We start from the raw sequence: 25719 nt of genomic DNA, 5'->3' as shown, positions 1-25719 counted from the left end.
CACAGGCTTCTGCTAAAGCCAGTAAGAGCAACAGTTAAGATGCAAGCTGACTATGGCCAGGCAAGTCTTTGCTGTTAATATCAGTCAGAGAGGATGTGGTCATTCCTCATAGCCATTGCTCCCCTCTGAAGAAAGGGGCTGAAGAAGAGTGCCTGGAATCAGCTCATATTCACAGCTGCAATGCCAAAGGCTCTCCTCTTACACAGGCCTCAAGGATGCTTTATGCAGGTTCAGTTACACTGAGTAGCAGAAAGGAGTCTTTCTCTTATCAGCTCTTCTTTCTCTTCAGCAGCAGATTAGCAACACTGCCTTGAACCACTTCCATTTGCCACCTGTATCTGTAGTTTCTTTCCCTATCTCAGGTGCAAGGAGGGGTCTGGGTTGCTCAGCACAGCACATTGAGCCAGTAAGGTAAGTAAACAACAGCTTTGTAAAGGCACTAAATGATTGCACTTCAAGGATCAATATCAGCTGAGAGTGTCACCCCCAGAAGATGAAGCTCAACACCAGCCACTAGAATTGAATTTGGGACTGGCACAACACTGACCACCCAGACACAGCCCCAGGGTGGGAACCGAGAAGGTAAATTGTGCTCAGCAGTTAAGACAGCAGGGAACAGGCAGGTCTTGCTCTGCACTCACGCAGCTGACAGTCCATACGTGTGGCCCCTGTACTCAGCACTGCTTAGGCCACACCTTGAGTACTGTGTCCAGTTCTGGGCCCCTCAATTGAAGGACATTGAGACTCTTGAACACGTCCAGAGAAGGGCAATGAGGCTGGGGAGAGGCCTTGAGCGCAGCCCTATGAGGAGAGGCTGAGGGAGCTGGGGTTGTTTAGCCTGGAGAAGAGGAGGCTCAGGGGAGACCTTATTGCCCTCTACAACTACCTGAAGGGAGGTTGTAGCCAGGAGGGAGTTGGTCTCTTCTCTCTAGCAACCAGCACCAGAACAAGAGGACACAGTCTCAAGCTGGGCCAGGGGAGGTTTAGGCTGGAGGTGAGGAGAAAGTTCTTCACTGAGAGAGTCATTGGTCATTGGGATGTGCTGCCCAGGGAGGTGGTGGAGTCACCATCCCTGGAGGTGTTCAAGAGGGGACTGGATGTGGCACTTGGTGCCATGGTTTAGCAGTCATGAGGTCTTGGGTGACAGGTTGGACTTGATGACCTTTGAGGTCTTTTCCAACCTTATTGATTCTATGATTCCATGCAAGCCCCATGATGTAAGCCATAAGCAGAGGCAACACACCCCTCAGGTAAAAAGGTGCAGCCTTGGTCTGGGTTGGCCTTCTGGAAAATGTCTTCCCTCAGCATGGTGTTACAGTTTGAGCTGGGTGCCCCAGTGGTGGGGAGGGGGGCTGCCTCCACCCAGCACACATGGGAAGAGCAGCCCTGGCCTCACCGTGCAAACCTGGCGGGTTTATCATCTGTGAGTGGGTGCAGCAGCTCCCAGAGAACATACTCTGCTGGGAATAACTGTAAGAGCAGAGCTCACAGCTCAAGGCATGCTGTTGAACTCCTTCTCAAGAGAGGGAGAGAGGCCTGGGTAGATACTTCAAAAGGAAATGTTATCCCCATGTGTTGGCTTCAGAAAATCCTCCCCTGGAAGTTGTAATTCCAGTATCAGTTGACAGCTCCAGCTTAGTTCTCTTGTCAGACTGCAAAGCATCAAATGCAATGACAGCTGCCCACATTCATAAGAACCTGCTAATATTGAACATCTACTTGCCAATAATAGGCTTGGCTCTTGATTGTTCCACTACTGATCATTTTAGTGTCAAAAAATCAGTTTACAACAGGGGAGCTGCATCCCCCATCCCCAGCCCTCCCTTGAGGAAAGCCTTACAAATGCATTTTGCTCTATCCTGAAGAGCAAAGTGATTTGGATCAGGAGGGCTGAGTATGCACTTTCTCCCCCTAGAGCTTCTGCCCCTCTCTTAACTCTCCAACGATTTGGGTCTCAGCTTTCAGGACATGACAGCTTCCAGCCCTGCTGGAGAAGTGCAGCAGGGAATAACTTGTGACAGTAATGAAACAGCAACCAAGGTAAGCAGGTTCCAGACCAAGCAAACCACTTTCCCTTGCTGAGGAAAAGTATCTGTTGGGGTTTTTTTAAAGGTTTTGCCATTCCATGCCCCTGATCACCAGAGTGCTTCTAACCTCAGTATTGTAGCGGTGCTGATACTGTACGAGGGAAGCAACCAAGAGCCATCCAGAGCACAGCAAAGCATCCTCAGGGGACAGGGAGCCAGGCTCAGAGGCAGGAGACCGCAGCCAGGTGCACTCCAAAACCTTCTGCAGGAGCTCCAGCAAGGACACGTTGGAGAGCAGCACAACCACTGCTGTGTGGGAGAAACAGTAGCAGAGAGGTGGATGGAATGGCACAGGTCAAACCAGCTTGACAAGCAGAAGAGAAGGGCAGAGCACACCCCTTGCTGCAGCAAGGCAGCCCCAGCTGCCATGGCTCATCAGAGTAAGGCTGTCCAGCTACACTAATTTTCATCTCCCACAGCACAAGCAGCCACTCAGCCAGCTAATAAAATGACTGGCCTCCAGCTAACACAGCTGGAAGGGTGGTTAGAGCTGTTCTTGATTACTGCTCAATTCTTTTGAACCATGGCAATACCAGGACGCTTCAAACAAGGCACCAAAGCCCCACTGCTGTGTTTCGTGAGCAAGGAAAATACAGTGGTCCTGTATCTCAGCAACCAATTCCTGAATCATCAGAAGGCAGCAAAGCCAAAGCAAATCAAAGCCCTCAACCTAAAAAAAACCCACCTCATCCCAAATACAGTTAGCAAAGACCATTTTGGAATGGTGGAAGGGGGAAAAAAACCCCACCCTACCTGCTGAGACAGTTAGAATACAGATTCTGATGGCCAAGCTACAACCTCTCTGAGGTTAATTTACCAATGAATACAGTCTTGCCTCACCTCTCTGTTGACTACATGGTGTTGTCTGATGAAGGCTCCAGTACAGAAAATTCAAGGATGGCTGCAGGAGGTCAGTGTCCCTTGGCCTGCATTTTCCACAGAGATTACTGACTGGAAACAAAAGAATGTGCATAAAACAGACACCAACATAACAGAGCACCTCAGCACAGGAAAGAAGTCAGTGGGGAGGGAATTTGACAAAGGTAACACAGCCTGAAGTGAAAATGAACAGAGCATGGTACAGACAAAGCAACAGGCATCTGCCCTAGAGAGTGTTTGCTTTGGACCAGCTAATTCAGTGGAGCATGATAATGGGGAGGGGGAAACAGAAAAGGCTGTATCTAAGGGTATGTATCACACTGGGCAGTAAACATCTAAGAACAACAGACTCTAAGTTGCCTGTTTCCACAGAATGAGTTTGATCCTAACACTAGGTCAAGCCATAAGCAGCCATGTACCTTTCTGACATGGTGACCAGGCTGGGGCAGGCATGAGGAGCTATGCTCTCCCCACTCTCATCACCTCTGCTGGCATTAGCAACAAATGTGCCATGTTTGTTGTAAGAACACTTAGGAACAATGTTTAGTAAGAGTTAGAGAGGGAAATCCAGGACTGCAGGGCTCAGCAAAGTGTCACAGAAGATCTTTTGAAGAGCTTAAAGTCTGAGTAAGCAATTCTCAAACCCCACACCAACACACCTCCCCACACCCCTCCCACCTACGAGCTGGTTTCATGCAGGCCTCATCAGAGGAGAGTGCCCTGCATGCCCACCCCTGGAGAACACAGCCTGGAGAGCCAAGCAGGGGACAAAGAGAGCTGGGAAGAAAGGAGAGAGTTTTATTGATACAGAGCAAAAAGCAAGAGCAGAAAGAGCTTGTGACTCCTGGGAGCAGCTGAGCCATGCTCTGTAATCACAGTAGCTAAAAAGGGCTGGTATAAAGAGGATGTGCTGCTTCTACACCCCAGGTTCCCCTGGCTAATGAATGTCTGAGAAATGCTGCTCCTTTACAAGGGCAACACAGGCTGAACTGAGACAGGGAACATTTCAAATTGAAGGGGATAGTCTTTCAAAGTCTGCTGGAGAGATCAATTTGTCAGAGCAGGGAAGAGATGAAAGGACAGATCAGCTGAACTTCTCTCTAGTACCTATTTTTTTTCACAGCCTGCATGAATCTCTAATAGTCAAATGAGAAGGGAGAAGTCACCAAGCAAGGATCACCTGACAAGAGAGCAGGCCACAGTATGGTGAATAAACAAACACAGCCTGCTCTTCTATGTCCCTGTGGTGGAGGGGGCAAGTCCTGCAGCTGGTTGTGACCCATATACTCAGAACTGACACTCCAAGGAGAGCCCAGGCTCACCAGGCTGCTGGTCTCTGATGGCTGGTTCACAGGACAGCCCTGTGGCCTGAACTGCACAGGAGTAAGTTAGCAAGTGTCGATGAGGAAGGATGTTTTAGGAAGCACATCAGCAACACTATCATGTGCCAAGTCAACAACAGCCACAGACCTTGAAACAGCCAGGAGAATACCTTGGCCACCTCGTGAGGTTTCAGACAACAATGTATTGTCAAAGCAGGACAGAGAGAACCTAGGTTTTGTTGACTGAACTGGTAACCAGAGCTCTTCACAATACTCTGGCTGTGGAAGTATTTCAAAGCAACCATAACTAATGCAAGGCACATCTTCCCTCGAAGGACAAATGATCTTATGGAACAATTAACACACACACAGAGATCAAAGGCCCCTTGGGAGAAGATGGACACACAGGGACTCACCCTGGTGAAGCAGCTTGAAGTCTGTGCTGTCCAGCTCCCGCCGACCCTTGCTCCGCAGCTGCACCAGGAAAAGGAGGCTCAGCAAAACAGGCAGGTTCCTGTTAGCTAAGAAGGATACAGACAGCTTAGCTTGTCAGGGAACTCCACACTGGTGTGGCTCACAGCATGCCAAGAACTGTTAATTTTCCATCTGAGGAATGAGGGAGGAAGTACTTCCCCTTTACAGCCCCACACCTACTCCTACATGTAGGTCCAACTCCATTCTCAGCTCTACATTCCCCTCTGGATCAGGCCCCCCTCTGACACTGTGTTTCATGCTGGATCCTTCCATATTGGATCCTGCAAACACTATTCTAGGAACAACTAGAAAAGAGGGGGGGAAAGGGAGGCTAGGGTCATTAATGCCTTTGGTGAACCATTTAAGGAGCATGGTCACCACACATTCAGTCTGACAGCTCTAATAAGCTGGAAGTCACTAGCCCTTTGCTGGACTGCCCTCTTCCCACCTACTTGACCATCACTGGCAGCCTGTGCTTTGGCAGCAGCCCAGGACCTCAGAGCCCTCAGCTGCACAGCATTTGTTGCCTTCCATCTTGTGAGGCCAGAAAATGTTGGCCATCCCACCCCACAGTACAGACCAAGTCCCAGAAGGGAGTCACCTTGTAAGGAGGCCGAGCTGCTCTCTACAAGCAGCTGCTGGAGAATCTGTAGGAACTGACTCTGGAGGAGGTCACAGACAAGGACATCCTCATTTCTTTCCAGGAAGGTCTTTAGAGTCATCAACACCTTCCAAGCTACCTCCACAGGGCTTGAGCAGACCAAGTCCTGAAAGGGAATGAGCAAACCCTTGATCAGGCAGCAGTCACTGCTATTTAATGCCATTAGCTAATCTTGTGCCTTGGGAAACAGTCTAATAAAGCCCAATTCAGATTAAGTATGTCCTGATTAGCTAGGGAACTGAACAAAGCAGATGGGCTCTCATCAGATAGGAACCTCTGAGTAATATCCCACTTACAGAATGCATTGAGCTATTTACTTCCTTCTAGCTACATTTCAATAGCTGAAGGGGACCTACAGGAAGGCTGGGGAGAGACTCTCTTGAAAGGCTTATAGCGACAGGACAAGAGGCGACAGCTTGAAACTGGAGCAGGGTAGATTTAGGTTGGACATTAGGAGGAAGTTCTTTACAATGAGAGTGGTGAAACACTGCAACAGGTTGCCTAGGGTTGTGGTTGAGGCCTCATCCCTGGAGACATTCAAGACCAGACTTGATGTGGCCCTGGGCAGCCTGATCTAGTTGGAGGTGTCCCTGCTCACTGCAGGGGGATGGACAAGATAACCTTTAAGGGTCCCTTCCAACCTGATGCAGTCTGTGAACCTGTAACACAATTAAGGTCAGGCTTTTAGACAAGTGAGATCCTAAAGCCAAGGCCCTGTTTCCAAGAGCACAGAGCCTCAGAACACTTCTGTTCTCCTCGTGGTTTGGAAAAATCAGGTTGCATATCAAAGATGCTCACCCAAAATCAGGCTTATGACTCAGTTCCATAGCTACTCATTTGCAACAGGCTGGCAGCCTTGTATCTGCAGCAGCAACCTAACAGCTAAACTGCATGAAACAAACCAGCCAATCAACCCCTCAGTCACAGAAAATGGAAGAGTCATGGTCAGAGCACTCAGGCCATGAGCCTGCTTCTTGACTAGAGAGCTCTGTCTGGAACTCTCTCATCTGGATCCTACAGCCAGTAGCCTTAATTTGGGCATCTTTTTGTTGTTGCACATTAAATCCACCTGCACAGCAGAAAATGCCTGGAGGTGCTGACATAATATGATCATCTCAGTTATTATTAAGTCAGCACTACCTTTCCTCTTCTCCACCAGTAGCCCTGGCTACTGCACTGCAAATGGTCAGCAGAGGGAAACACAAAACTTCTATCAGCAACCAAGCCTACAGCTTACTGCCTTCTCCAGCTGCCCTCCCCTACCACAGAGTAGTCATGCATCTACACTGGGATGATGGAGAGGACATGGCTGTGGGACTCCATATCAGAAAAGAAGGCAAAGGGGAGAACAGGCTGCCTGTGCCAGAAAAAAAACACCCCTCCAGCTCCAAGAGTGATTCCTGTCTTGAGACCTTCAGGAACAAGAGGCAGGGAGCTGTCTGCACAATTGCCTCCACTGACACAGATCTGCTCCACATGACATTCAGGTCAGCCCATCTCCATTTGCTAAGAGAGCAAGTCAGATCTGGAGCATGGAGAAGGCAAATAGGACAGTGTGAGGTCACAACTGTACTCATCCTGAGGTGAACTAAGCCACTAACCAAGGGCCACAGCCCTCCTGGTCCTGTGTTAACAACTTCCTATCAGGGAGGTGATGGAGTCACCATCCCTGGAGGTGTTCAAGAGGGGACTGGACGTGACACTTGGTGCCATGGTTTAGTAGTCATGAGGTCTTGGGTGACAGGTTGGACTTGATGATCTTTGAGGTCTCTTCCAACCTTATTGATTCTATGATTCTATTTTGTCTAATCCAGACAGTTGTTAAAAGCAGGTAAGCAAATACATCATCCTTGGGAGGACATTCATTTTTGTTCCACTGCCTCATACAGAGGCCTTTCCATTTTGCTAGTGCATTCTCAGGCTGGGGCTGCTCACTTCAGAAGCAGTTTTGTTTACACCTGGCAGGATATTTATCCCAGGGCGCTGCACTTTTGTATCAGCCCATCCAAATGCAGACCGATTCTTCTCTTCCCCAACTGAAAGGTGAATTGTCACAGCCTGTGATTTATTACAGCTCCCTTTAAAGACCAGGACAGAGCTAAATTAATCTATTCCTGCAAGAGCACAGAGTAAGACAGGAAAGGGAAAGCAGGAATGCTGCTCCACTGAGGGAAGGAGCCACTGCTTCTCTTTTGCTTATTGATAAATCTGTGATGCATACAGCTGCTTTAGTTTACAGAGTGATGAGCTCCAGAGCTACTGCCAAAGGTAACAGGGTGGGCAAGTCTTAGGGGACACTTCTCCTCCTTATTCTGCACTGATGTGTCAACTCATTGATCTCTTTTACTAATGCTCTGCAATGGTGTCAAATGCCTGGATGTTGCTCCCTACTCTGCAGTACCACCCTAACTGAGAGAGAACTGCCCTGCACAAGGGCCCTCCTGTCAGTCACTTCAGTAACCTGGGACACTAAAATCTATCCCATAGCCTCTTGGATCAGAACAAATACATGTCAGTCTGTAATGCTTGATGGGTTTCCACTCAGAATCAAACCTTGTTTCCTCACTGTTTGCTCACCTAAGTTTCTCATCTCCACAATACATAGTTTTTATTTCTCTAACAGGCTGGAGAAGAACCACCACAGCTCTCAGCTTTTGCCCTTGCAGAAAGAACCACCACAGCTCTCAGCTTTTGCCCTTGCAGGAAGAACCACCACAGCTCTCAGCTTTTGCCCTTGCAGAAAGAACCACCACAGCTCTCAGCTTTTGCCCTTGCAGGAAGAACCACCACAGCTCTCAGCTTTTGCCCTTGCAGGAAGAACCACCACAGCTCTCAGCTTTTGCCCTTGCAGGAAGAACCACCACAGCTCTCAGCTTTTGCCCTTGCAGGAAGAACCACCACAGCTCTCAGCTTTTGCCCTTGCAGGAAGAACCACCACAGCTCCTAATTTTTGCCCTTGCAGGAAGAACCACCACAGCTCCCAGCTTCTGCCCTTGCAGGAAGAACCACCACAGCTCTCAGCTTTTGCCCTTGCAGAAAGAACCACCACAGCTCTCAGCTTCTGCCCTTGCAGGAAGAACCACCACAGCTCTCAGCTTCTGCCCTTGCAGGAAGAACCACCACAGCTCTCAGCTTTGCCCTTGCAGGAAGAACCACCACAGCTCTCAGCTTCTGCCCTTGCAGGAAGAACCACCACAGCTCTCAGCTTCTGCCCTTGCAGGAAGAACCACCACAGCTCTCAGCTTCTGCCCTTGCAGGAAGAACCACCACAGCTCTCAGCTTTGCCCTTGCAGGAAGAACCACCACAGCTCTCAGCTTTTGCCCTTGCAGGAGAATCTCATCTTCTTGTGTGGAAATGTTACTAAGTATTTACTATGTGACTGGCTGAACTGTCATGGGACAAGGGGGCCACTCATGGGGAGAGGGGACAGAGCAGATGGGAGAGGTGGAAACGAGAGAAGGCCTCTGAGCAGCCAACAGGACCTGCATTCTGTCATGATTCCACAGGTTAACTGAGCTCCTTGTGCCAGCTAAAGGCAAACACACTCATCCTGTTACTTCAAGGCCCCCTTCTCCCCTGCACTGACTAATTTTCCCTGTCCCAAGATTTTTATCTTTTAAGAGCAATAAAATCTGCTATGAGCAGTCCTGAAAACCCAAGAGCACTGCAAACACCCCCAACAAGACTCTGCAGTTAAAACCAGACAAAATTAAACCCCCAAGCAAACAGAAAGCTGTGCCCTGAAGACCTGTTCTCTGCACACTGTCTTTCCCTAGTTCTTTGTTGCTCACGCCCTTCTCATCTATCCACAGTAAATCATTGCTCCCAAATTGGCAGAACAGCTTCTTGAATGCCTGCCACAGAAGAATCTGGAGTACCCAGCTGTATATCTGGACAGAAAAAGGAATGCTTTTTTTTTTCCCATGGCAGCACCCTTCAGATCCCTTCCTAGCCAGGTCTAAAATGATCACAGGGGATGGGTGAGAGAGGAGCTAACACACACACAAGTCCACATCCTATCATATGAGAGCCCATCTGCTTTGTTCAGTTCTCTAGTTAATCAGGACATACTTAAATCTGAATTGTGCTTTATTAGGCTGTTTCCCAGACACACAGGGGCCCTCCTAGCAGAATTCTGGCCTCACAACAGCACTAGGAGCTTTGAAAACCAGGAAGTCCCTTAAATCAGGGCTAGGAGAGCAGCCTGTCCTTGTGAAAGTCACATACCAGTAAAATAAGCAAAATGCTGGAATTGCTCTTCAGGATGGGAAGTAAGGAGTCAGCACTGCCCAGCTGATCAGGCACAGCAGAGCCAGCTTCTTCAGTCTCACTCTGCTTGCAGCTTCCCCAGGAAAACCACAGCTGGAGGACCTGGTGTCCAAATCTCCCCATAAGTTCTGTGTAGTGCAGGAAGAACCTCAGCAGGAGAGGACAATGGACGTAGACCAAGCTCAGATCTGGAAGACTATCCAGGACTCTCCTTATGGTACACAACGACCTCTGGTAAGTGTAGGGGGAGGGAGGAGAGAGAACAAAATCATCAATAGAGGCTGAATATCTAAAAGCTGAAGTGGAGAGAGTTTACTGTGAGAAACAAGTCACACTGCCTTTTAAGTTGACAATCAAATACATCACTTCGACATCACTCTGTGAAGCTCCATTTGCATCACAACAGCTAAGAAACTTGTAGGCTTTATACGGTGCTCAAAGCTGTGCAGCAGCAAAGAGCCACATGGGAACAGTAGAAAGGTTGCTGCAGAGGCTGTAGAAGTGTTCAGGAGACTGAAGCTATGAAACTGATTATATTCCATGTGTGAATTCGCAGCCTACCCAACGCATCCACACCTCCCACGCACACACAAGTTTACTCAGTCAAATCTACATTCCCCAGTGGCCTTTCCCAGTTAGCTTCCCAGAGTGCAGCTGCACTGCACGCTCTGCACTCATTCACTGCTCACCACCTATGTCAAAACACCTTCTGCAAGAGGCTTGAGGGGGAGTGGGGAGAAACCTTGCTTGCACAAAAGGGCCGAGAGGTAGGAATGAAATCTCCTTTTACCGCGTCCAGGGCTTTGTCTTTGTCGTGACAGACAGCAAGGAGGTAAAGTGCAGCTCTCAGGATGTGTGGAGGGGGACAGTCTCCCTGTTCCTCTGCTGACAGGAGGAAATTTCTCATGGCAAAAAATACTTCTGCTTCTGGGGCAAACCTGCATCAAAGGAAATTGGAGTGGCAACAATCCCACTGGGCATGCCTTGCCCAGCAATACATGGCCACAAACCCACTTGTCTTGTGTAGCCTTGGCTCACCTGTCCCCAAGGGTGTAGGAAAAATATAGCAGTAGTATGAAGCAGTGTTGGTGGCTACAAAGAGACTGATCCAAAGAGAAAGGCTCAGGGGTTTCAGCCAGGAGGAGAAAGCTTTCAGCAATGGTGTAGTTTAATTGAGGCAGACCCTTCTGCAGGAGCTCAGACATCTCTTGCTCTAGAAGTAATAATCAAATGAGCAGGCAGTGGTGAGAGAAGTTCACAACAAAGCAGAGGGGAACAGAAGGATGGAAGCATCTGCCTGCCCTAACTCAAGCACACTACATTAGGGAAGCTCCTAGTGCAGGAAATATCAAAGCCAACCTACTACCCCACAGCCTGCATACAGCAAGCACACCTCTGTGATTTGGCACGAATAGGGGTGTGACACCTAATTTAATGGGCCTGGCTTTCAGGATGTGAAGGCACTTCTGTTTGAAGTTCCCAGCTCTTTGCTGATGGCTGCCTGTGTGGTACCTAACTGCTGCCAGTGGGAAAAGTGGCTTTTGTGATGTGGAAAATGTCATCTCATTTATTTGGGACTTAACTACTCTGGGAAGTTCCAGTGTAGACAGGGAAGCTTTACAGAGTATGCCAGAGGAAGATACAAAGGATCTTAATCTGCAGGTGACTGTGGCAAGTAATACTGTTTCAATTAAGCCATGCACAGCTGTGCTAATAAATGTCACCATGTAAACAAAACCATAAGCAGATGAAACACCTTCTTTCAGGTAGGGTTCCAAAGTCTTCAAAAGGCATTCTCTGGGTGTTATCTCTTTGCTGGATCAGCTTTAAACAAATGTAGAGGGAAAAAACCCAAACTCTCCATAGAGCTGATGTGGCTCCTCCCCTCCCTTCTTCTTTGGCTTTTGTTTTGTTTTAGTTATTTTTGCAACTATGGCCTAACTAAAGGGTGTCAGGGCCTCAAACTAAGTGAAGTCCTTTGTCTCCTTCCCCAGACTTGCCCTCCTGAGAAGAAGTTTTCTCCTTCTCTGTGGCAGAATAAAGGCTCAGGCACAAGTTGCAGAGGAAGCTGGAACAGACCTGATTCAGGGCAGGATTTCTGTGGAGGACAGAAAGATACAGTGAAGAAGGGTAGAAACATCCTCTTCATACTTCTAATATGACACATGGGCATTTCACTGACTGATCACATACAAGCATGTGTCCCATCACAACTGCCTCCAGGAGCTAATGTGGGCTTCCAGGAGCTCCCAAAGGACAGTCAGCTCACAGAGGTGGTGGGGGTGTGTAATGATGACAATGAACATGCTCACATACTTTGGGACGATGTGAATACAGTGGGGTAGTCTCACAGTCACCATACCAGTTGGACTCCATGGTCTTAGAGGTCTTTCCAACCAAAACAATTCTATGACTCTAGGATTACCTGGTATACACAGACAGTCCTGTCAGGGCAGGATCCCTATCACTGCAGAGAATGGGAGGTGTTTGAAGGTGGCTCCTGACATCTGATTCCACTGGCAAACACCAGTAAGGAGATTTTTGTAGCAATGGTATTTCCAGGGATGAACAACAAAGAATGTCAAAACACTAAAAGGTAGCAACAGCTCTCTTTCCTGGTATTTCTCTCTAATTACTTCCTTGGACATAACCAAACATCTTTGCACTGTAATACCCCATCCTTGGTGCCCCATAGTACTGTACTCAAAAGCCTAGATCACATCCTTCACCCTCCTACCATTTACAGGCATCAGCATCCCCACTCCCAGACCAGGGGTGCTGTGCAGTTTCTTTACTCTTTTAATGAGATGCAGTCACAGTAAAGAGGATGTAAAATATCTCTGCAGGCCCACAGAGAGTCTCTCCAACTGTTCCTCAACTTAGAAATCACAGCCTCCACTACAGAAGACTCTGCCATGTCCACTGCTGATGTCTTTCTCCCTCCCATTTCTCACACGCTGTCACACCATGAAGACAGTGGTAAGATGTGCCTGGGAAGCCATCTCAAGCAGAACTGGTGCTACTGCTACTCCTTTTCAAACCATCCACTGATCTGACTGCTCCAAAGCCAGGCTGCTTTATCCCTATCTGCACAGCTCATGACAGAGCACAGAATTCTCACAGTGCTGTGTGAATCCACCCACCCCCTACCCGACTGCTTCTCCTTTCTCCCACATCCAGCTCCCACTTCTCCATTGTCAGTTACCATTTACATCTTGCAGTAAGATACAACCACTCTTGCATCTTTCAGGCTCCCATCTTGTCTAATCAGGTGCACTACATAAGGCAAGATACCTGCCTTTCCATCTGGAAGCTTTTGACTTGCTCCCAGTACATAAAGTCAATACCTTTGTACAGAGCAGAATGTGGCCTTCAGCTCCAGTGTCAGTCGGATGAAGGAGGAGGATGCTAGAAAGAGACAAAAATGTCAGAGGAGCACAGAACAAAGGAGAAGACACAAAGGAGAAGAGCAAGGGCAGGCACAACAAAGAAGAGTAGGCAGGTCCCATAACCATCCCCATGCAAACCTGATGAGCAGGGCAGACCATCTCAATCAGAATGCATTTGTTAGGCCTTCTGCCCTGAAGCAAACTACTCAGAGCATGGTTTGAAGTGGAACATCTGAGATTCATTTGTTTCCCTCATGAGAAGATCTGCCAGCTTCACATATTTAGACCAGAGGAATTCTCTACACCACCCCTCCAACGTGCAAAGAGTAAGGAACACACAGGGCAAAGAGGATTCCCACACAGCAAAATCCCACCAACAACTCCAGCATAACCCCTGCCTACATGAACAGCCAATCCTGAACATTCCAGAGGCAAGGGTAAAACTGACACAATTTACTTCAATAAAACCTGTCTCATCACCACGGCTAGACCAAATAACTGTTTCATCCTGCTGAACATGACTCTGCACTCTCTCTCTTTCTTACTCACATAAACATGTAACCCAATCCTCCACAGAGAGGCTCCTTAAGATCACTGCCCCAGTGATATGCAGGAGCAGCAAGCTCCATCAGTGAAGAGCACCCCAGAGAGCACAGTCCCACACTGTCCCCATACCCAGCTTTCTGGAGAACTTAATCCTCATCTTTGGTACCACTGTGAAGAGAGTATTAAGAGCTGAGATGAAAACCTCCATCACTGATGGGCTGACAGCTCTTTCCAGGTAGTTCTGTGAAATGAAGAACAGATGATAGAATTGTAGAACTGTTTTGGTTGAAAAAAGGCCTCTAAGATCAGCAGGCCCAACCTTCAGCCTAACTCTCTACTCAGCTCTGGTGAGACCCCACCTGGAGTACTGTGTCCAGTTCTGGAGCCCCTATTACAAGAGGGATATGGAGGTGCTGGAACGGGTCCAGAGAAGGGCCACAAGGATGATCAGAGGGCTGGAGCACCTCTTCTATGAGGACAGACTGAAGGAGTTGGGGCTGTTCAGTCTGCAGAAGAGAAGGCTCCGAGGTGACCTCATTGTGGCCTTCCAGTATCTGAAGGGGGCCTACAGGAAGGCTGGGGAAGGACTTCTCAGGATCTCAGGTAGTGATAGGACTAGGGGGAATGGAATGAAGCTGGAGGTGGGGAGATTCAGGCTGGATGTGAGGAGGAAGTTCTTCCCCATGAGAGTGGTGAAACCCTGGAATGGGTTGTCCAGGGAGGTGGTTGAGGCCCCGTCCCTGGAGGTGTTTAAGACCAGGCTGGACGAGGCTCTGTCCAGCCTGATCTAGTGTGGGGTGTCCCTGCCCATGGCAGGGGGGTTGGAACTAGATGATCCTTGTGGTCCCTTCCAACCCTGAATGATACTATGATACCTCTGTGGCCATTAAGCCATGTCCCAAAGTGCCCTGCCCACATGTTTCCTGAACACCTTCAGGGAGGGCAACTCCACCATCTCCCTGGGCAACTGATTTCAATGCCTGACCAAAAACCTCAGGTGCATGGCACACAATAAACCCTGGAAGCAGCAGCTTTCTTCCAGCCCCCTGCCCGCCCAGAAAGTTAGATCTGGAGTAACAGTTCCTTCTCCCAAAATGCCTCCAGCAAGTGCACAGGTTTACAGAGCACTTGGAGAGTAACTAACACTCTCATCTGCCAACGCCATGAGCTGTGCTGCTAATTCTGCAAGACATTACACCAAACAAGAGAATTCTTCCTGATTCCAGCTGGCAACCAGTTAGGTCTTAAAGCACAGTGACTGAGGCTGCTGCCCATGCAGCCCTGGAAGCGAATGCTCTTATGAATCAGATGGACAATTCTCCAGTGTGGCACAGGACACAGGACATATGCTTAAGTGCAGCTGACTTCAGCAACTCCTGTCCCTCAGCTTTTTATTGAGTGGTGGCAAAACCTGATGTTTAAGCTCTCTACAGAGTCCATCCCTGAAGTGTTCAGGATGGAATGACTCAAATCACTCTTGTAGAAGGTCACTGCATAATTTTCTCCTAGTCCATCAATTTTTACCCAAGTTCATTGAGCAAGAAACAGCACATTGGTGCCAGCTGTGCCAAACTGGACATGCACTGCACCCTCCCTTCAGGGAGAACATCGATGCCACTGCAACTGCCTGCCAAGAGGTTGGTTAGGAAACTACAAAACATCTCCAAGCTGGCAGCGACTGTAAGAATCCACACATCTGAACCTGGTGGCAAAGCACAAGCAAGACTGACCCAACACTTGGAACCACAAGCACAGTCCCACTGCTTGGACAGTTCTGCTCCAAGTGTCCCATGGACAGGTCTATATGGAGCACTAAAGCAGACATGACTCTCCATGGCTGCTTTTTAAGCCATGTCCCTGGCACAATGTTGAGTACTGCCCCTGCTATGTAGATTAGGCAACCTCCTCAGTACCTTCTGGAAAGAAGTGTGAAAATGAAATTGCAGGAGCAAAATACCACTGCTTTCTGGGACACAGGCAAGCTCTGAGAGAGTGGCATAAGGGGAAGCAACACTTCGGGGACTCTTCATTCTCTGCAGCATTCAGAGCTGCCACGGATTAAAGAGCAGGGCAGGTAGGCTATGGAGATTGCACAGCCTGAAGAAAGACACTGCCACCTACATGGAAGCTTTATGAATTTCTCCACCCTCTGAGATGATGCATTACTATTTTGCATGGACTGTATGATTGTCACATTTGGCTCTGGAGAGGTAGGGAATGCCACAGTTGTTCTTGGCTTACTCTACACTCTCTTCCCACAAAAAAACCCTATTTGTGCAACCCACTCTTGGTGCTTGAAAGCACTTTTCCAGGTACTCAAGGAATAGACAAAGGTCAAAGGAAACCCTACCATGACCATGGGGATGCAGAGACTGTCACAGATCCTCAACAGGAACTCAGAGAAATTGCTCAGCGTGTCCTTGCTCTCAGAGTTGGGGGCAGTGAAAGCATTCTCCTGGGCCATGGGATCACTCTGGAATTCCACTGCTAACCTACAAACACACAGTGGATACCAGAGGAGAGAGGAATCCTCTGTATTCTGTAAAGCAAGGCAGAAGATACTGCATTTCCTTTCCTTTCACCATTAAGGACCCCACAAAAACTTAACAGGTTGGAAGTACAGCAATCTGGCAAGCACAGGGAGTTACCTCCAGAGTTAAGCTATTAAAAGTCAGTAATGTTGCACAACAGTGCAAGTTGGGAAAGGAAGACTTAGCTTCTGTGAAGAAACTATCTGCTGTAGGAAGCCCTAGTGTGGCAAGACTAAATGTTCTCAGCCAGGCCAGAGTGCCTGAAGCACAACACAGCCAACATCATGAAAATCACCCAAGGGACCATTCAGCTGATCTAAAAACCAGGAGTGAACCTGAGTGCCTTCTGACACCACCCCAAGACACTGGGTCAGTGCAGACAGGGGCATCTGCTTCTGAGTGAATGATCTCAGCCAAGCCAAATGCAAGTGATGCAAGGCAAAAGAACTAAGTGGGCCAGCTTTCCCTAATAACAGATCTGGAGTCATACACAAACTCATCATGCAGCTAAGGGTGAGAGATAGCTCTCAGCCAGCAAAACAGGAAAAGCTGGTGCCTAGAAACTCACTTGCAGTGACAGGTCACAGGCACAAGCAAATCCCAGGCCAGCAGCTGGTGCAAATCCACATTTGCTAAAACATTAATCCCCTCTGCCCACAAGATCACAGGGATGTGGTTTCACACACACCTTCCAACAGTTCTTACACAGGCAGTGTTTTGGCCCTAATTTTCAAGCAGTTCCTCAAAGACCAAAGACATGAAATAAGCTGATAGGTCTTCTGAGGCAAATTTCTTAGGAGATGCACACAAGTGCCACAAAATCATCACTATCACTGCCCTATCCCTCTTTCTGCTGCTTCAGTGGCAAGGGCCATGCCCTGACCTCACTGTGGTATTTCAGAGGTGGGGTTGGGCAGAGGAACTCAGTTCCAAGCATGGAATGATGGAGAGATGTGGGGACACACAACATGCACCCACCCTCCTCCTTGACTTCTCCTCACCTGCAAGCATTCCTGAAACTTTCCAATGTGTTGAGCAAGAACTGTCCCTGCCTCTGAGGAACTCTGCTGAGATTTCTGTTTGCTGGGTGACTTTGAGACGCTGAGAATAGGCCATCACTCTGTCAAAGGAGAGAAGGTTATCAAAGCTTTATGTTGGCTATTGGAAAATATAACTTCCTTCTCTGACACCAGCAGCAGGAGGAACAACAGGTTTCATTTCACTCACTTCTTTCACATAACTGGGGTCTTTCAGCATTGTGTTTTCCCAATGGAGGGCAGAGTTAAGGAGCTTTTGTGCTCTTCCTGTGCAGGACTAAGTTAAAGAGCTACTAGTTCTGCACTACCCTGTCTTTATAGTCTGCATTGCTATGGTTTGGTCTAATTTGAGTCTTTAACAGTTCAGCTAATGCAGCTTCTGGGAAATCTTGGTATTTTTGTTAATTTAGTTCCTTCCAATTACTCTTCAGACAACGTTGAACAGTTCCTCTTCCTGCACAGCAAGGAAATCTTAGATGCTCTCTGCTTTGGCTCAGATTTGTAAGTAACTATCCATGTGCTAGCTCTTGCTCCCACACAGCATCCTACTGAGTTTAGCCAGAAGCCAACTGCAGTGTTGGAGTTAATCATTTGCCAAAACTGGGAACCAGCAGGAACTCAAAATTTGCCTTTAAGCCTTAACCTGTTGCAGAGGTCTTCTCTAAATACTATCAGAGGAGAGCACAGTGACACTTTGGTGCCTGGCAGTCCAGAACTCCTTCTCCTCCCTCTCCTCCTCCTCTATCTTCTCCATCTTCTCCTCATTCTCCTCCTCCTTCTCCATCTTCCCCATCTCATCATTCTGCCCCTGTACTCAGCACTGGTTAGGCCACACCTTGAGTCCTCTGTCCAGTTCTGGGCCCCTCAGTTTAGGAAAGATGTTCACTTGCTGGAATGTGTCCAGAGAAGGGCAACAAAGCTGGGGCGGGGTCTGGAGCACAATCCCTATGAGAAGAGGCTGAGGGAGCTGGGGTTGCTTAGCCTGGAGAAGAGGAGGCTCAGAGGAGACCTTATTGCTGTCTACAACTACCTGAAGGGAGGTTGTAGCCAGGTGGGGGTTGGTCTCTTCTCCCAGGCAACCAGTACCAGAAAAAGAGGACACAGTCTCAAGCTGGGCCAGGGGAGGTTTGGGATGGATGTTAGGAAAAAGTTCTTCCCAGAAAGAGAGATTGACCATTGGAATGGGCTGCCCAGGGAGGTGGTGGAGTCACCATCCCTGGAAGTGTTTAAGAGACTGGATGGGGTTCTTGGTGCCATGGTTTAGTTGATTAGATGGTGCTGGGTGATAGGTTGGACTCCATGATCTCGAAGGTCTTTCCCAACCTGGTTAATTCTATTCTATTCTATAAACAGCACAGAAACCCCCTGGCCAAAACCAGGGGAGCCAATAGCTTCTCCCTCCCTGCCCTTCTCCCTACCTTCCTGCACACAAAAGGGACAAGAGACAGAGCAGAGAAGTTGTTGCTAATACCAATCACAACCAAGCAGTGCAGTCAAGGTCAGTAAAGCCAGAAGCATCAGCCACAGCTGAAGAAGCAAAAAGAGAGAGAGATTGTTTTGTACAACTAGTTTCAGTCTGTTATCTTCTCCAGTGGGATTGTTTATAGTTATCATTGTTTTCCTTTTTACACCCAATGGTGATTTATTTACAGTCTACTACCTCCTGTTCAAGATGTGTGGAAAATGTTTAAAGGCACAGCCTAAAACTACCACAATCAGGCACTGGGAGCTCTGGTGCTCCAGCAGGATGCACTTGCCACTACTGACAGGCAATTCAAATCTACATGGCTCTAAGCCTAGAGGAAGAAGGCTCAGCCCTTATCTTTTCACTATCCATCTGTAATGGGGACTTTCCTCAGAAGCTTAAGTGGCAGCAGCACATCACACTAGCCACATGTTCCAGGAGCAGGAAAGGATTTGCAGTTCCAGGAGTGGCTAACAGCATCCTTGCTGAGGCATCATAGTGCATGTATGATGGCCTTCTTGGTCTGAAGGCATAGCAGGAGATGTTTATTGCCAAAAAAGCAGATTGACTAATACAACCCACAGGGTGGGAGCCTGAAGAAGGGGAAATTCAAATGACTTCAGAATACTGAACACATAAATAGAGCAGTGTGCTGAAGTGGTGCTCCATAAATCACTGGTGCAGGAAGACAACATTCACCAGCATCCATCTTCAGCTAATTCCATGACAAAGACTGGTACCACCTTGAGGCATGGGGACCAAAAGAAACACCAGAGAGCCCAACAGTCATAGGGAAAAGAACACAGACAATATCCACACAGTGTGCTAGGAGGATCATCCCTGCCCTGTTTGATCCCAGCAGCAAACAACAACTTCCTACTTACTGCATGACTCTTGCTACTCTGTGGTGGGGAAAGGTCAGCACATCGCTTCAGCACTGCCTCCAGCAGCTTCTGCAGCTCTTCATATGGGACTGGAGGGGAGCTCAGATGGTCCTTCCTGTACAGCAGAGAGAAAGAAAGACAGCATGCACATTCCCTGCCAGGGACATTCCACCTGGGAAGGCAATGCCAGCAGAAATAACTCCTTCTGACAGCAATATGCCATTGCTACCTTGCTACAACTCGGCACTCTAGAGTCCCAATACCTGACCAGTGCCTTCATCCACATGTGCCATGCCCAAATGCACCCTCGCTGCACTCACTGTCCACTCCCACCACAAATGTGACTGTACAGAGCCTTATGCTTGTTCCCATCTACCAGGATGTGGCACAGCAGCTGCAGTACAGGCCTGCCTGGGATGCTCAGTCCTTGCTGCCTACCACAGCTTCATTACCCTGGCAGCCTTCTCGGGGCGGTGGGATGCTGCTTTTGCTGCACCCACGCCTGGCTCAGCCAGGAGTCCCACTGCAGAGCTCACCCACACAGCCACAGGGGAGCTGCAGAGACCAACATGGAATCAACAGATCTAGCTGAAGAAAAGCCTGCAAATACTTTCCAGCCTACCTCAGAAAAGCTGCCACAGCTTTCACAGCCTCCACTGCCACCTCTAGCACTGGGCAGTTCACTGTCTCCATCAAAACATCAATGGCTTCCATGCATACACCTCGGCTTGTGAACAATTTGATTTCCACTGGTTGCCTGCAAAGAGGAAACAGAGCAAGCAAGGAGAGCATTCTCAGAGTTAAGTAACTGTAGTGCCCTATCCTCTTTTCACCAAATGGACAGCTGAGGCATGTGGCTCCAGCCATGCTTTTCAGCATTCAGAGCCGCTGCTCTCAAGGAGGCAGTCTCAAAGTTGAGCAAGCTAGAGGGTTTGCTACAAAGAGTGAACTTCAGCAGGTCTGGAGCCCTACTGTGATGAAAAAAACCTACAGCCTGGATAATTGTGTGACTGTGCCAGCAGACACTGACATGAAAAGCACAAGAAAAACAGGCTTTGCAAAATACAGTGAACTCACTGCCTAGGACTCTATGCTGAGGTCATCTGCTCTGGCACTTTTAAGTTCATCTGGCAATTCCTATTTCTCAGTGAACAAGCAAGCACCACTATGCCAGAACAAGGACAATGCCATGAGAACATGAGTCCTACAGCACCTCAAATGCCAGATGCTGCCAGAAGAACAGAGACCCTCATGAACTTGAAAAGCAATCAGGAAAATTAATACAATCCAAAAGCTTTGACAATTCCTCTTGATAGTGAGCATTTTGTTCTGGTGGCCTCATGGCCCAAAGAGCTTTGAGCATTCAGCACAGAAGCAGAGAGATGGCAAACCATCAATCCCATTATTGGACAAAGCTGTGTAAATGGTGGGCTGTGCTCATTTGGCTCCTGGCAAGTCAGGTACAGCTGGGAATGCAGGGGGAAGGCAGGTAGCTACGTGCCAACTAGAGGCAGCAAGAGCCTGCCAGAGGGGCTCTCCAATGTAAAGCAAGAAAAGCAGCACAGCGTGACAGGAGCCAGACTTGGGAGCCAAAAGTATTCCCTGTTATTTAGTTTTCATAGATGTGTCTGACTAAAGCAAACCAGGAGCACATGTTCTCATGCACTAAAGGGAGAAGAAAGCAAACTTCAGTAGAAATTACACTGGTAGGCCAGCTAAAGGGCAAAAAGTGAACAGAGGCAGAACCATGCTGTTTAGTCACTCAGTGGGATGAAGCCCAGCCTGGCAGTCACCTCATCTTCTGCTGTTGAGATAGGCAAGGCAAGTAAAAGGCTTTGTGGAACTGATGTGGAACCTATGGGGACAGGCTGAGACAAATGGGGCTGTTCAGCTTGGAGAAGGCTCCAGGCAGACATAGTAGCCTTGCTGTACCTGAAGGGGACCTACAAGAAAGCTGGGGAAGGACTTTTTACAAGGGCTTGTAGGGATAGGGTGAGAAGAAATGGATTGAAGCTGGGGGGGGGGGGGGGGGGGGCAGATTTAGACTGGATGCTAGGAAGAAATTCTTTACAGTGAGGGTGGTGAGACACTGGATCAGGTTACCCGGGGGGCTGTGGATGCACCCTCCTTGGAGGTATTGAAGGCCAGGCTGGATGAGGCCTTGAGCTACCTGGTGAGGTGGAAGGTGTCCCTGCACAAGGTGCAGGTGTTGGAACTAGAGGATCTTTAAGGTCGCTTCCAACCCAAACCATTTTATAAACTATGAACTTGGGCACCAGAAACAGCCTCTGGCCCAAGCCATAAAGTGAGGTGCTGAACTTCCAAACTGTTTCTCCTCAACTGTAATTCTACTAATCCTCTGCATGTCTTTTATTTCATCTCTGACTTTCTGAAGTAAAACACATCAGGGGAGAAGAAAAAGTCTTCACTGACTCACGCAGGGAGGAAGGGATGGAGGAGTACTGCTGACTCATTCAAGAGGCACAAACCTAAACCCACTAGCAATATGGTGCACTATGCTGTCTTCAGGGCCTGGAAGAAAACTGACAGCACTCTTGCAGCTACCTGCAGCTTCTCATCTTTGGGCCCTAAGCTGTGCCTGCCGCTCCAGTTGTGTCTGGGACAAGGGGCACTTCAAGGCAAGCTACCCACCACTCCTGACATCCTGCTTGGACAACACCAGAGTGTGGGGCTTGCTTACACAAGAGATTTCCAGCTGCAAGGAAAAACCAAGAGGAGAGGTTCCAGGCTGAGACCTCTTTCCCCAGGCTATTTCTAAGGCAAAGCTGGGAGAAACGAAATGGATGTGCTAGAAAATGAGAGTAATTACAGAGTGTTCTCTTTCTTTTACAAGCATAAATACTGTAATTAAGTGTTTCCCACGTTGTGGTTTCTCTTTTTGACAGATCCCACACTGGCATCATCACACTGTTGCAGCACTGCTGCTTCTCCTTCTCCTTCTCCTTTCTACCCTGCTCCGCTTGCTACAAAATTGACTACGACATCTCCAAAGCGCAGCTCGAGCGCTCTCGTGGGGGAACTAAGTGGCAAAAACAAGACTCTGTCACTGGCATGACAGGACAGGAACAAGATCATAGAGCAAGAACAGGAAGCTCAGAAGAAAAACAAGGCAGGGTGTGTTGTTCCTCAGCAGAAAACAAGAGGGGGGAAAAAAAAAGTGACAGAACACATTAATATTTCAGCCGAGAATTTGTTTTTGCTGTTTGAATGCAGCTCAGATGCCGAGACGAGACTGGGAGCCACGGAACTTGCGTGCTCTGTTTTGGCATGGAGCTACACTTAGCAGGAGCTGGGCCTGCTCACATAAGCCTGGTCCTTCCAAGCCTTCCCTCCTGCTCTCTCTTTCCACAGAATCACAGCATCACAGAAACATCCAGGTTGGCAAAGACCCTCAGGAGCACCAAGTCCAACCGATAACCCTGCTCTACAAGGTTCACCCCTAAACCATATCCCCAAGCATCACAACCAAACACACCCAGGGCTGGTGACATAACCACCTCCCTGGGCAGCACATTCCAATGCCTGACCACTTGTGCCCTGAAAAAATGTTTCCTACTGTCCAGTCTAAACCTACCCAGTGGCAGCTTGAGGCCATTCCCTCCTTTTATCCCTATTCCCTCTTTCTATCTCTAATTACCTGTGAGAAGAGACCAGCACCAACCTCTCCACAACGTCCTTTCAGGTAGTTGTAGAGAGCAATGAGGTCTCCCCTCAGCCTCCTCTTTTACAAGCTAAACAGGACCAGCTTCAAGGTTAACAAATTTGGATTCATCTTTCCTTTAAAGATTTCACTTTTCAAGATGACTAACAGCTGAAAGGAGATTTCACCTCCCAGCCTGGCAAAACCAAAGCAGGATGAGCTGGTGGATGCATGCACAAAGAGGACAAGAGGGAATGCTCAGGAACAACCACCAGGCCCTTCTTCACTAGAATAAGGGAGATGCATTTGTTCAGCAACAGCTTTCAAACACAGATGTAGATGGGGGTGTAGGTACCTGGTCTCAGATGAAAAACTTCAAGAGCACCACAGCCTCCACCTAGGGGCACCAAACTCTGCCTGTGCTGCTCCCTTACCGTTTCAGTATCTCAGTGAAGAGCAGGAGCCCTTGTTTGTGCAACTCCACATTGTTCAGCTGCAGGACACCTTGGAGACTCCTCACCAGAGCTTCAATGCCTGCATATGTTCAAGGGAAGTCAAGAGAGGGCCTTTAACACACCAAATTCCAGGGTGGAAGTAAAAGCAATTTTTAAAAGGAAGGAACATTTGAACAATTCTTCTTCTGAGCCTGACAGAAACAACTGCCCAAAACTCTTGAGTGTCCACTCAGCTCCCTAGCAGGCTCCAGCCTTCACTGGTGGATGTTAAAACCAGATAAACAGAAATAATTTAGCCATTCTTCTTAAATCCACTCTTGGCATGTTCATAGACACACCTAATAATTACAGCAGTGTGTCCAGGTGGCCAAGAAGTCCAATGGCATCCTGGCCTGTGTCAGGAACAGTGTGGCCAGCAGGAGCAGGGAGGTCATTCTGCCCCTGCACTCAGCACTAGTTAGGCCACACCTAGAGTCCTGTGTCCAGTTCTGGGCCCCTCAATATAGGAAAGATGTTGACTTGCTGGAAGGTGTCCAGAGAATGGCAAAAAAGCTGGGGAGGGGTCTGGAGCACAATCCCTATGAGGAGAGGCTGAGGGAGCTGGGGTTGCTTAGCCTGGAAAAGAGGAGGCTCAGGGGAGACCTTATTGCTCTCTACAACTACTTGAAGGGAGGTTGTAGCCAGGTGGGGGTTGGTCTCTTCTCCCAGGCAACCAGCACCAGAACAAGAGGACACAGTCTCAAGCTGGGCCAGGGGAGGTTTAGGCTGGATGTTAGGAAGAAATTCTTCACAGAAAGAGTGTTTGGCCATTGGAATGTGCTGGCCAGGGAGGTGGTGGAGTCACTATCACTGGAGGTGTTTAGGAAGAGACTGGATGGGGTGCTTGGTGCCATGGTTTAGTTGATTAGATAGTGTTGGGTGATAGGTTGGACTTGATGATCTCAAAGGTCTTTTCCAACCTGTTCTATTTTATTCCATTCCATTCCATTCCATTCCATTCCATTCCATTCCATTCCATTCCAATTCCATTCCATTTCAACAGTAAATCTGGTGGTGTGACTCATGACAAGTGGTTATTAGAACAAATGCATGCTCATCAGGAAGCTATTAGGACAGTGACACTGTAAACTCAAAGTATGCTGGCCATCATAAACATGTCTGATAGGCACTCATTTGCAACCCTCTATCCATCCTGCCTGAGAATTGTGTGTATAAAGCATTGAAATTCAGCTAGAGGCACAACAAATGCCCACAGTATTACTGCAGTCCCTCTGTCAGGGAGGCTGATGACTCACCATAGACTGTGTGACACTTGGAGAAGAAAAGGCGCTCTTCAGTGAGCAGCAGCAGGCAGCAGTACACTGACCAGATGAGAATTTCACTGCTGCAGGAGAGACACTCGAAGAGGAATTCTGCAAACACACACAAATAAGGTCAGCCTGGTAAGAGGCAGTCTGCTCACAGCACGGCACAGCTGCTCCTAGAACACAGCAGAGGAAGGAAGAGGAAAAGGAGGAAACCTAGCAACAGCCAGAGGGAGATGAGTTGCATTATGAAATGGCAGGAAGGGAGAAAGCAGCAGATGCTGGGGGGTATGCTAGCCTTCAAAACAAGGTGACTGGAGAGCAGAGTCCCACAGGCACCTTCTCAGACTCAACAGGCAGGAGCTGAATTGTGGCTCTGGCCTTTGGCACAAATGAAAAGCCACAAAGCAAGCTGCAGCACAGAGGCACTGATCCCTTTTTTCCCCTCAGAACTTTTATATCTCCCACAGAATGTGGAAAATGGAAGCACTTCTGCCTTTTGAGATTACATAGACATCATAAACCATCGTCCACAGCTGCATCTTGAAGCCAAATCCTAGACCAAATCCTGTGCAAACTTAACAATATTCAGTGAGGCAAGATGGACCCCAGTCTGTTTAGGCCTCTATTTAAGATCCTGCAAGAAGGACCTTGACCTCAAGGACTTGTCCAAATTCCTTCTGTGGAAACTCCATTCTGACTACTGTCAGCTGCTTCTATACTTTCAGCTGAAAAGTTACTCTCCTTTTCTACT

The 25719-nt window shown here is 48.4% G+C and overlaps 1 protein-coding gene across 2 annotated transcripts in view; it reads right to left on the bottom strand.

Annotated features, from left to right (window-relative positions):
* The window catches only part of LOC137443142 (coiled-coil domain-containing protein 134-like), a 52531-nt gene that overhangs the window by 16808 nt on the left and 10004 nt on the right, over positions 1-25719 (bottom strand). The window contains exons 8-23 of one of the 2 annotated variants that reach the window (XM_068142566.1): positions 24957-25073; positions 23641-23740; positions 20168-20302; positions 19546-19660; positions 17161-17279; positions 15979-16120; positions 13758-13869; positions 13041-13101; positions 11694-11791; positions 10732-10906; positions 10484-10631; positions 9652-9924; positions 5364-5529; positions 4705-4809; positions 2928-3038; positions 2155-2336 (exon numbers count right to left, since the gene is read on the bottom strand). In XM_068142566.1, coding sequence (XP_067998667.1) covers positions 2155-2336; positions 2928-3038; positions 4705-4809; positions 5364-5529; positions 9652-9924; positions 10484-10631; positions 10732-10906; positions 11694-11791; positions 13041-13101; positions 13758-13869; positions 15979-16120; positions 17161-17279; positions 19546-19660; positions 20168-20302; positions 23641-23740; positions 24957-25073 — 2159 coding nt within the window. Of the gene's footprint in view, positions 1-2154; positions 2337-2927; positions 3039-4704; positions 4810-5363; positions 5530-9651; positions 9925-10483; positions 10632-10731; positions 10907-11693; positions 11792-13040; positions 13102-13757; positions 13870-15978; positions 16121-17160; positions 17280-19545; positions 19661-20167; positions 20303-23640; positions 23741-24956; positions 25074-25719 lie in introns of those variants that run through there. The other variant, XM_068142567.1, reaches the window with a different exon arrangement.

This window comes from Melanerpes formicivorus, unplaced genomic scaffold, assembly GCF_026170545.1.
Source record: "Melanerpes formicivorus ecotype bairdi unplaced genomic scaffold, bMelFor1.0.p_v2 SCAF_8, whole genome shotgun sequence".
Lineage (NCBI taxonomy): Eukaryota > Metazoa > Chordata > Aves > Piciformes > Picidae > Melanerpes > Melanerpes formicivorus.
This window is presented reverse-complemented; position numbering and strand designations above follow the sequence as displayed.